This window comes from Pseudochaenichthys georgianus, chromosome 13 (assembly GCF_902827115.2).
Source record: "Pseudochaenichthys georgianus chromosome 13, fPseGeo1.2, whole genome shotgun sequence".
Classification (NCBI taxonomy): Eukaryota; Metazoa; Chordata; class Actinopteri; order Perciformes; family Channichthyidae; genus Pseudochaenichthys; species Pseudochaenichthys georgianus.
The window spans coordinates 28,647,865-28,660,942 of NC_047515.1; the positions used below are offsets into that span (position 1 = coordinate 28,647,865).

General features: G+C 40.2%; 1 protein-coding gene across 2 annotated transcripts in view; it reads left to right on the forward strand.

Moving 5' to 3' along the window:
• pde3a (phosphodiesterase 3A, cGMP-inhibited) overlaps positions 1 to 13,078 on the forward strand; it is a 56,689-nt gene that overhangs the window by 28,706 nt on the left and 14,905 nt on the right. For both annotated transcript variants that reach the window (XM_034098031.2, XM_034098032.2), the window contains exon 2: positions 9,974 to 10,219. In XM_034098031.2, coding sequence (XP_033953922.1) covers positions 9,974 to 10,219 — 246 coding nt within the window. The remainder of the gene's footprint in view (positions 1 to 9,973; positions 10,220 to 13,078) is intronic.

The following is a 13,078-nucleotide window of genomic DNA, read 5'->3' on the forward strand; positions in this document are numbered from 1 at the left end:
TTGTATGTCTGTGTGTACTTCAAATCAAACAAATATTCCTACTGGCAGATCTTTTGTCCCTTCACTCTTACATGGCTTTGTAGTATGTCATAATGTACACAGTTACACACAGTGCTGTTAGTTTAAATAACTTCCCCAAGGTTAAAGTTAGTCTCACAGTGCGTTACGATCTGGTAAACAACCACGATTGCCTTTCCTTTGAAAGAGAGTACAGGAAAAATAATTGGGTACAACAAAGTAACTGGTGGATTGAAGAAGTATTTATACTATGTTCTACTGCGTACGATTTTCATTTAAGCCTAGGAGGCTGCAGAAGAAAATGCTGTGGTTTTGAATGGTATTTATCTTATCATAATGACACTGGTAAAGAACATGCAGAACTAGACATTGTTTAGTTGTAGTCAAAACGTACATACTCTGTTGTAATATGTATAATTGTGTCAACAGTGTTTCAAGTTCAATGTGTTTTACATTCTTCTTTACTTGGGAGAGCCTTGCAAGTTCTCTACAGAGTTACATTTGTATCACTGGGAATCTCTAGATAAATATATGCATGTTTCAAATACATGGAGAAACTAAAAGTAAGTGTCATAGTTGCACAATTATAGAAAACCATGGCTGTTTTTAAATGCATATGTTTGTATTACTCTTTGAGTTGTATGCACTTAAATGTGTGGTTTTGTAACATACACACAATAGGCTTGTCCCTGGGAACAGATATAAGTTCTGCATACAGGAAAAACACCCCTGATAGCAGCAGTGTTCACATAAACAAAAAGAGCTCCCCCTGCATGTTCACGCATGTGTTGGCCATCCCAGCAATATAACAGTGTTAAGATAAACCACCCTAACACTGCACAAAACGTTGAAATGTTTTAGCTATTCTGATATGAAACTATGCCTGTATTTGCATAAGTGCAGTTAGCAGCAGTCTACGTAACTGAATGATAGAGCTGTCAGAGATTAAGTGGCTCAGATGTGCATTAAGACTCCGTGATTTCCCAGCCTCTTATAGACTTGACATTTTAAGTGTTCGTGAGCCGTAAAGGAGGCCTTCAAGAAAGAGCGGAGTGCAGAGGAAGATTTAAGGGGCCGGTCGAATGATTGAGGCCTAAATGTTGTGTGGTTTGTAATAGAGAGTAGTTTTTTTTTTTTAAATGGCACACAGTGTATTCCAAAATGAGATGAACATATTATTTAACATGATCATGGAGTTCATTGTGATTCAGCATTACTGTGCTTTTATTCTTCCAATCACCCTCCCATCCTGAGGGCCCCACATAAAACATGAATCAGCTGCATTAGACAGATTATCTCGTCTGCCATTCAAGATGCAAAGTCATCTCCGGTGGATGACAGTTGCACTTTCAGGTCATCTAGTTTTGAGCCACTTTATACATCAGCCTAACAACTACGACAACAAGAGCAGTCCTCAGACGTAACACACATTTGCAGACGTACAGGGACTTACACACACACGATAGGTTTGGGAAAAGTTATTTACAAATGATTATATTCATTATACATATGGTAGTAATAATAATAATACTACTAGAATATGTCAGACGATCTTGAGGTATGAGAGAGATTACATAACATATTACAATGACCTTTTTATTTTGTTGTAGTTATAATTCTTATTTGTGGTGACAGGCCCTTTAAGGTATGGGAGAAACGTAATATAATGCACTGTGGTGTTAAGCTCCGCTGGACAGATATCTTCAACGTAAAATAAATCCCCTTAATTTTAATTTCACACAGTGGGGATGCAAAAGAGCAGAGCATCGTGACTGAAATCAACATCTACTGTCTGGTATGATTAGTCTTTAGTCCTTTCATTAAATAATAAATCAAAATAAAATGCAAAATCCTCAAATTGCTCCCACACAGGGATGGTCAGTTTTTCATTTATCCTTAAATGGGGTTCCCATTTTTGGCTATTCCTCATCTTCTTCATACGTACTACACCAACTGTTATCTAAATGAAATATAGTAGGTCAAATTAGCCCAAGATCTCTGCCTTGTTTTGAAATGTCTACATTTAACACATTTGATCCGGATGCCTTTTCGGACTACCAGTGGTCTTCCTCAGTTTAAAATGATGCCTCTTTTATTCATTAGAATAGAGATTGGTCTGGGAAATGCTTAATCCAGCTCAGCACAACAATTACAATTACAATTATGCAGTGGAAATGGCTATTAAAGGGGCTTTCCGAAAACTTCAAAGCTTTCGTATTTAGGGGGAAACCACTCGGAAACGTATTGTCAGACTGTTAAATGTCATCACGTTTTGATACAGATATAATACACTATTGCAGCAAAGGGACAGGTAGAGGGTGGTGATGGTGGGGAGTGGTATGTAGACCAGCCCTCCAGTAATAAGTGTGACATGAGCTTTTCTTTTTCTTCATCATCAGTGCCTGCTCTTCTTTTATTTTTAGATGGGTTGACGTAGGATGAAGGGAGAAGGAAGTAAAGGAGAAGAAGAGGGAAAGTGTGTGTCACAGGTCTTCAGATTATGTGCCAGCCAGAATGGGGCTGCACGAGCTCTGAGCAGATCCCAAGTCAGTGTAGGCCTGAGGGAAAGGGAGGATGTGAGCGTGTTTGGCTTCATTTTGTTCTCCGCTTAGCGTAGTACAATAGCACTTGACACATTTTATTGTCGCGTGACATTTTCTAACAACAGATATTAATTAGTTTATGATTTCACAGATGTGTTTAGGTTGTCTAGATTTGAAGGAGGTTTGGCTGAATGCGTGAATAAATGTAAAGTATATTGTTGTTTTGGTAACATCAAGCCCATGAGCTTTTAGTCTCTTTAGCTAAGGTATAAGCCGAAAGGTATTTTCAAACTCTTTTAGTAATCAAGACATTTAAGTAATCATACAGAAGTGTCTATCTTTATTATTAACTGAAAATACAGATTTTATTACATATTTAAAACATTTTAACTGGAGGATCCCCTTTTTATATGCCTCCAGGCAGCCAGTTGCTTACTTTTTTTTAGCTATTTACATCCAAACCTTTTAATATATGTTTTATTACTAGAGGGAAAAACAGAAAACTGCGCATTTATATGTATATTTTTTAAGGTGGGTATGGCTAATGTGTTAGCCAAGAGTATTACATTTACTTGAGATGAAAACAGAACAATGTTGTAGTTCTGTCAAAACCATCCTTACACCTATTGTTACATTTCACATACTTGCATTCTCGCCAGGGTTTAGTTCATGAACTAATGTGGAAAATAACTGGCACATTTTGGCGTTACATTATTATTATTATTATTATTATTATTATTATTATTATTATACAATTAATTAAGATGACTAACACAATGAACAAAAATCTGCTTAAAACTTGCATAAAGAAGCAAAATAAAGTGTTGAAAACCAGTGGTATCAGCAATGCTAGTAGAACATTTGCTGAACTGATTGTCAGTTGTTTCTATGTCAATATAATATAATATAATAATAACATATAACATATATTTAGTTAGGTCAGCTCATTGTTTATCCTGCATCAAAGAGTGCTTTGGCACTCGCAAGGCTATCAATGTTAAGGTTATAATATTAATTCAGAGATTAAAACCAAAGAAGAGATGATTGCTGATTCGACACCACAAAGGCTCCTATTATTTTTTAAATCTGCAAGATCTTTTCAACAAACATATATTATAAAATATATTATATATCATCTGTATATTATTGCTTTTAAGTCAATATTTAAATCCATCCGAAACTGACATCATACTGGACATGCGGCTCCGGCTTTAGCCTACAACAAATCTACCATCTTAATAGACTTTTAATGAATCAATATGTGCATCCGTTTCCTGATGCAGAAAGCTCTTTTCAGATAATGCACATCACTTGCTGCTCGGTTGTCATGCATCACCTGCTATCACAGGAAACACTCGACAAGTAGTGGGCGTAGTGTAGCTGTGGCCAACTGAGCCCCGAACAACAATTTTATGGTACATATTCGAGTCACTTTGATCTTTGTCCCAAGTACCCTAGCAACCAGGTATGTCCAATACAACTGATTTCAGGGTATTGCAAGTCTTCTCATCGCTCAACCGGTGGTGAACATTTGCAATTGGCAGATGCGGAAACAGGGGCGGGTGAGAAGATAGAGGGAGGTTCATGAAGCAGCGGAGAAGAGGAGAGCAGTGGAGAGGAGAGGAAGTGTTTGTGGACTTCATTAGTGAAATGTCACTTGCTTTGGATTGAGGTTCTTATGACTTTGACATTTGAAATAGGGCTAAGGAAGGAAAGACAGTCGTATTGAAACTACAGTGGAGGAATCTGGATTTAGCAGTTGTCTTCAACCTGAACACGAATGATGCAGAGAAGACACTCAGCAAGTACCACAGGCCGCCATCAGGACAACACACGTCCTCTTAAACAGGTTCAGTATTGGTTTTCCTGTGTTTCCCCTTCAGTCTGTGTGTACATGTGCCAGTGCTGTGCCTGTGTACGTGCGCACATGTGTGCAGGGAAAGGAAAGCCATTTAATCAGTAATGATGAGATGGTTTAAATAGGACAACTTGAAGCAATGTCTAATTTAGGCTTCTTGAGTTTTTAGGTCAATGACGCATGTGAGACTGTAGTGTAGCAGGAGAGTGAAGCCACTGTTTGAGAGATTCAGTGTCCCTGTGGTTCTTAGATTGGAGATATTTGTTGAGCAGCATTTTCTCTCCAGGTGGATGTGTCATGTGTTATCTTACTCAAACGCAATGGTTAGAATAGTTTGATTATCTCGAATATTAAGCTTGAAAACAGTTGCATTGATATCTATTGATTTTCTGCTAGCACCATTTTTGGACATTGTGAATATGAGAGACAGTTAGATATTTTGCTAAATTGTAAACAAAGGGTGTTCTTGTTCAGCTCAGGAAACACATCTTAGCTCACCTGTGATCCCTCCAAAACACATACTTATCTCATAATTATTACCAAATCAATAGATACACGTGTTCATTATTAATAGCCTCACTTCTGCCAGGCACTCCTGCTCTGCAATCCTGCAACTGTTTGCAATTCTGCAATCATCGTCCTGCATCCAGAATATGATCTTGGCCTCCGGCATGCTACGTTGGCTACAACTGCCTCAGCATTCATTCTTAAAGCACAGAGACTTTCTCCATATTTGACTCTTTTGTGTTCTGTTGGTGTCGTAGTACAGAGACAACGGGCTGCTGTAGTGCTGTATGTACAGTTGTTGTAGGTTCGGCTGTGGAGAAGCTCAGCTGCCTGTTCTCATTTTCACTTGACTGGCCATGGCCTGCCTGTGGACTCAGCCACTCTCTCTCTCTCTCTCTCTCTCTCTCTCTCTCTCTCTCTCTCTCTCTCTCTCTCTCTCTCTCTCTCTCTGGCTCTTTCTATCTCTATTGCTTTTTATCTCTCTCTCCCTCTCTCTCTGCTCTCACCATCTGCCTTTATGCCTGATCTGCCTACATATCTCTTAACTGTCTCTCAGGAGAGAGCTGGGGGATGGGGTAGAGTGGAAACTGATATTGTGCGAAATAGCAGATATGGGAACAAGAAGAAGATGTGAAATAGGAAACTGGAAGAAAAAACGGGTGAGCGAAAGTTGGCGATAGTGGACATCCCCAAGATAATAACAAACATCTGTGCTCGAAGGGGAACCATCCCGGTGTGTGTGGTTCAGGCCTGATGACTGCAGTCAAAACATCTCATTTTAAATGCATGGGCTGACTTTAAATCAGATGACATGTTTTTGGGCCTGTGAGGACCTGTGAAAACGTCATGCCAGTTTATTTCACAAAGGTGTCTTTTGAATCCCATAGAGGTAAAGTGAAGGATACAAAATATGATTTGGTGATGAAGGAATCGCTTTCAATGCTACTCTCTTTACTTTTTCTTGGCATAGAGAGAGAGGTCTCCTATGGATTTTATTGATACAGATATACATACTGATACTGCGTATTGATACTGATACTTCAATCAATATACTTGTTGATACTAGCTTCCATAGTTTGGTTTAACAAATAAAGGCATACACATATTTGAAAGGATTCAACATTTAGGAATATAAGTTTTAACTTTATGACTCCTAGAAGTGCCTGAAACAGATGCTAACTGTGTCCTTATTTAATAAGTACTTAATTGTACATGATGTCAACTTTTACCTTGATTTGATGATGTAGAGACGATCACATTCTTAGTTTTACAAATACCATCTGCATGAGGACGTAGGTGCAGCAACTGCTTTACAAAGGCACTCAAATATGTTGCACTGCTTCAGATTTATTGAATGTAGTATTTGTATCATGAAGTTTGTGGTGTCACCTTACTTTGCATGGAACCTGGATTCTCAAAATATCCTGGGAAATGATTATCCTGTGAGGTGTTACCTGCTGCTAGGGGCAGTGGTTTAAGTCTATGCTGAAATAATATCAGTTATAACATAATAGTTTTTTTGTTTATTAAAAGAAGAGCAAAGACAACCCCTGAATGTTTTTGTAATTGAAAAGACAATTTCCCTTATTTTCCAACTGGTACCGTTAAGAGTTGGGTTGAGAGATTATCCAATCCCATGCCAAGTATTTTATATTTGAAAGGGCCTGCTTTCGTAAACAGTTTTGAAGGACAGCTTCTTAACATTACATGTTACTTGTTAGACGCTTTTATCCAAAGCGACTCACATACTCAATACTGTGGACAGTCCCCACAGGAGCAATTTGGGGTGAAGCGTCTTGCCCAGGGACACAACGACATGCTGACTGCAGTGGGGTTGAACCTGTGACCCCCTGATCCGAACACCTACGCACAAATCACTGCGCCACACGCCTCTTAAGTGGTCCCATTGACAAGCAACTACATCTTTACATGTGTTGCATTTAGATGGATTTTCATAATTACTTTTTTCATTTAGCTGAAGCTTTTATCCAAAGCGACTTACAATAAGTGTATTCGACCAAGACGATACAAAGTTGAAGAAAACAGAATCATATAAGTACATTAGGTTTCATAGAGCCAAACCATTGTAAGTGCTACTCAATAGGATTTAGATAAGCCAGTCCTTTGTTAGTATATAAGTGCTTTGTTAGTATGTAAGTGCTTAGTTAGTATATAAGTGCTTTTTATTTAGTTTTTTCCATTCTATTGCTCGAAGTGGAGTCGAAAGAGATGAGTTTTCATTCTGCGCCGGAAGGTGTGTAAGCTATCTGCTGTCCTGATTTCAATGGGGAGCTCATTCCACCATTTTGGAGCCAGGATAGCAAACCAACATGTTTTTGCCGATGGGAACTTGGGTCCCCCTCGCAGTGCGGGTGCAGCGAGCCGTTTGGCTGATGCAGAGCGGAGTGCACGTGCTGGGGTGTATGGTTTAACATTTAGTAAAGTTAGCCCATACTCTCTGAGTCTAGCTTTGATGATGTTATGCAGCTTTGAGTCGTAACAGACAGCAGCTCTACACTTGATATTCACTGACCTTATTTTCTTATTTGTGTTCATCATCATAGGCCAGTGTTTAATATTATGTGATTATATCCCATCTTTCTGTGCACAGCATGTACTGTATTACACTGAACGCTTGACAGACTGATCCCAAGGGGCAATTCTGGTACATGCATGCCTGTGTGTATACACTCATTTGCCTGTGTGTGCCCAGTGCCACTGATGATTTACTCATTGACCATCGCTCCGCCTGCTGTCTCCTGACGGCCTTTATGCTGGGAGGAATCGATAACCTTCTCCCTCGTGTTGCCTCACTGTGTCTCCACCAGAACGTCGCTCTGTAGCACTCCATCCTCTTAAATGCTTTTACATGTTTTACTGAATGGACTTACCAATGCATACATATAACGTAGCCTTGTTCTTTGTTTCCTAGGCTTAAATAGACATTTAACTGAGACCATTCTTTTCCTGAAATGGCTGCAAAACACACACACACACACACACACACACACACACACACACACACACACACACACACACACACACACACACACACACACACACACACACACACACACACACACACACACACACACACACAGTCAAGCTCCTTCTATCTGACTCTCTCCCTGACATTAGCTGAACAGAGACCATTACTGCCAGGTAATGGGTGAATGTCACAATAGCAGGATGTCATAAAGCTCTGGAGTGGTCTAATGGGTTTTGTTCAGGTTGAGGTGACACATGCGCACCCGCTCATGCACACAAACAGACACGCGCTCTTCCAGGAAACTATCTTGATGCTTGATGCATTTACTCATCACATCACAGGCCGGAGCTCTGATATGTTTGAAGAGCTAATACAATCTGTTTAAAGAAGCAAATCATCCGTCACTTTGTTTGACTACAGAGGGGGGGCTCTGCCATTGTTACATTTTATGTTTCCCCATCTACTCTACCTACTCTACTTTTAGTACTGTTTTAGTACCTAGAAATAAACTCTACCAGAGTCAAATATATATACAGTATGTGAAGTAGAGAAGAGTGACTGAACGTGTCTAAGATTAATTGAGGACCCAAATAGAGTAGAATACTGAGTAAAATCAAGTGGAAAGGGCACAGATACAAGCGGAGTGGCAAAAGCAGAGGTTGCTGCCAGTCTCTAAGCCTCGCCGCCTCGGGGGGGCAGGCAGATGGGAGGGTGAAGGATTATGCATGGGGTATCACGTGAGCTAATTTGCTTCATGTGCTGGCCCAGTGGAGACAAATTCAAAGTTTGCATTGCATTTTATTGTTTGCTGTGATTATCTTTTATCAAGACGTCAAGAGTAGAGACAGATACATAAAGAGGATATCTACACTATATACTGAGTAAACAGGAAAGGTTCACACAAAGTTCAGCAACTGTCATGATGATGCTTCATTGTTTTTTCCAAAAGATTGATTTCAAATACTTAATGGCGGGCCTTTGGTTTTTGGTCCAAAAGTTCCTAATAATGTTCTCCAAATAAGCTTCTAACCTAAACTAGCGTTGTAAACACACATCCCTGTTGGAGAGTAGGCCAGGCTAATAAACCCTCTGAAATGTAGTTCTAATAAAAATATGATAACTGCCAATAACTGAAGGTTGGCCTTTGATTTCAGACACGCATTTAAGTTTTCCATTATTGCATTGTTGGAAGATTTGTGAGTTTCATTCAAAGTCTATGTTATCGACTTTTTGTTTTCATGTACCAATTGTGTCATATGGATTACAAATGGTGTGTGTGTGTGTGTGTGTGTGTGTGTGTGTGTGTGTGTGTGTGTGAATACATATGTTTCAGAGTGTGTGGAAATTGATTAGAAGCTAAAGAGGAGATGATTAGCACATGTTGAATCCATACTGAAAGCTAACAGGGGTGACCTTTAACATTCATGAGCCTCTGGGCTTACGAGTCAATATGATGAGTGACAGCTAAATGTAGGCAGGACGGGAGAAGCGGGAGTGTTTTTAATTCCTAATAGGAGTGTTGTAGAATGTAGGACACGGCTATTATATGTTTTACAGCATCATATATGTTCAACCTTAATTGCCATCATGCTACCAGCTTTATTTTCTATCACATATTTAGACTTTCACATCACCTGAACAAGGATGTCATAGTTAGTACCTTCTGGGACTGTAGGATGTTAAATTAAGTATAAAGACAGATGCTCCAACACACAGCACATATGCCATTTTCAGATCACACACACACACACACACACACACACACACACACACACACACACACACACACACACACACACACACACACACACACACACACACACACACACACACACACACACACACACACACACACACACACACACACACACACACACACACACACACACACACACACACACAGTATATTTCCTTCTCCTCTCAGGTACCGAGATAAAATAGCTGTGTGCGTCAGTGTGGCGTGACGTATGTTCACCGCATCATCATTGCATTACACCACAAAGATGAACAAAGAATTATTATCTCATTCTCTATCTCTTCATCTCTTTTCTTCTACAGTCTTCGGGCACGAATGTGGTCGTGGACATCGCGGTGATGGGGGAGGCCCACGGTCTGATCTCAGACCTGCTGGCAGACCCTTCGCTGCCCCCCAACACCTGCAGCTCCCTGAAGGCCGTCAGCAACCTCCTCAGCACCCAGATCAGCCTCCAGCCGCTCCATCGGCCCCGCATCCCTGCAGACAGAAACACCTGCTCTGACTCTGAGGAGGGGCCGGAGAAAACAGAGAGACTGGCCATTCCAAAGGTAAATGTTTTTCTCCCTTTAAAATGGGTTTATTTTCTGTTTTTTGGTCCTGTGTGAAACAACATCAATAATTAATGTTATATCGATTAAAATGACGATAGTGATTTTAATTGGGAGTTCACTCGCCAGCTAAGAGGACAATTATCAAAGACTTATTGTAAGAATGACACTGATTATGCTCAATAGCATAGTCTTTTATACTGAGTTATATAATACAGATACATAAATCAACACCATGGTAGCACTGGACCCAACCTGAGGGTCAGGACCCTCCCACAGATGTCCAGTTAAATTGTAGGCGTCAAAGATGAACTAAAAGAATAGTGAGACATTACAAATTAGTGTTGTTGGTAATGGAAATTCCTATGAAATACCAAATTAACTTTTTGGTTGAACCACCCCCAATTTACTTAACCCTCCTGTCATGTTCGGGTCAAATCTGACCAAGTTACTACTTTCATCAATCATAAATGTTGTGTTTTACATTTGATTGCCTCAAGGCATTATGATATCAGTGGGCATTTTAACATATTAAATTGCTGATCACCACTTTCATTGAATTTTGGGTGGTTTAGTCAACTTTGCGGTTTAGTCAACTTTACCAAAGAATGGCCGCCATATGAAATGAATGGGTAACCTAGATGCTCATCCATCAGATAGTACACACCCACAAACCAACAAAATGTTAATGTCTATTCTTTGTATATTCACTGAAGTTATTAATGTAACAAGTAGTCTTGAGACATTGTTTACAGCTTAAATGGCTGTTAAAAGGTGGTGATGATTAATGTTTTTTATGCTCATCTAAGAGCAGTTAAAACCGACCGGTCAAATTTGTCCTGGAATACCAAAGTAAGGGGGAAGAAACAAAAATCTCTCTTTCTCCACACCTCCAGATTCTTGTAGTCTTCAAACCCAACTGACGCAGTGACGTTAGTTGAAGCAATTTATCAGATTTAATGCAGCTCCCCCTGGAGCCACAAAAGGCTTTATGCTACTATTATTCAACATATCTCAGGAAGCAACCCATGTGTTTTCAGCCTAACAACGTCAACACAGAGCAGATAATAAAAAGAAAATGCTAATATAGAGAGTACATTCTGCAGTTGAGTTCACACACTTCAAGTATGATGAAGAGAACTGTACACTACCACTAGGCTCAATAGCCGCGTTCACACTGCGGTACTTTTCCCACAAAGGTTCATACGAACTTAGTTCATGATCGCGTTCACACCAAAAAGAGACGGTACTAAAATTAGTTCATGCGAACCTTTTTACCCCCTCGAAAGTCCCTGATAGAAAGCAGGGACTTTCGAGCGGCTATTTTGAGAAAAGAGATATATTTCTGATTGGCTGGGCGGATTGCAAACCACGCCCCGTAAAACTCCCAAAAAGTGTTGTGAAGCCGCCATTTTATTATCCTCGCATTAGCATTAGCATTAGCCCAGCGCAGAAACGCAGAGAGACTTATGGCAACACAAAATAAAACATGGGAGCGGTGGAGATGAGGAGGTGTCAGCGTTCTGGCGATTTACTCGGAAGGCTTCAGTAGAAGCTGCTGGGACTCCCAACAGCTTCTACTGAAGCCAGTCCCCAACTCCGGGGACTTCCGGCCGGGGACTTTGGGCGGCAGTATACGCCGTGAAGTGGTTTGCGGCCTGCCAGTAAACTCAAAGCAGAAGAAGAAGAAGTGACGTCAGCAGCTTCATTTGCCTAATCCTCCCCCAGGGACTTTTTCTGGTGTGAACGCGTTCTGTACTTAGTTCATGAGGACTAAAGAGTTCGCATGAACTAAGTTCGCATGAACCTTTGTGGGAAAAGTACCGCAGTGTGAACGCGGCTAATGACCAAAACAAGTTATCGAGCCCTCCTCCTCCCTCTCACCAGCTCCCCCCCTCTTCGTCCCACTCTCCCCTACCCCCTCTTTCTCCCTGCATGTTTTCACTCACAAAATGGTCCAAAAGTGCAATATGGAATTATTACACTGAACCAACAGCAGAAAATGTGTCAGCTTTGGAAGAGCAATAGCTTTTTTAAAGATCATGCATGTTGAAACTTCCTCTTATGCAGTTTTGTGTTGGAGTGTGTGTTATTCTAAGTAGACTTTATCGGCCTCCTTAATATGTATTAATACTTCCTAGGGCTTGTAAATAGATCTTAATGTTCTCCATCAGGAAGCAAAGTACAAAGGAAATATCTCTGAATAAGAAAACGTAGATGTATTACCATAAGAATTTAAGTTTTGTTGTACGCTGCAGTACACCCCCATTCCTTCCCTTACTGCTTGCGTAGTGTGGGGCTCTAATTTAGCTAACAATGAGGCTTCCAGAGGGATTTTTAATGTTTTACATCGCCAGTACTTCAAAATGTATGCGTGCACTTAAGGCGGCAAGGAAACTAAGTAAAGCGTGTGATGCAATGCAGGATAGCCTACCAGAAAAGTGACAAGCAGCTTTAACACTGCCTGAGTGCACTCAAATGCTCGACCCATGTAGTGAAACTCAATGATTTGCTGTCTCATTTTAGCTCATTGGGGATTTGTGAGTCTGCATGAAGCAATGGGTTACAGTTGGTGATTCAGCTGACTTGTGCTGCCCTGTTAGAAATAGCAGTTACATAAAGGCAATAAGAAATGTTGATGACCAAGGTGCATTTGTTATTCTGGTGTTTTCTTAGCTAAATGGCACACAAAAACACTTTGTTTTATTTTTGTTAAACGCTGATGAACCGTTTCGACTCTCTTTTCCCAGGGTTTACATCAAGCAGTTCTGGCTATTTGTCAATTTTATAGCATCTGCCAAACATTAAACTACACTTCTGGGGCACTGATTTATATTTGTAAAAGTTCATATTACAGCT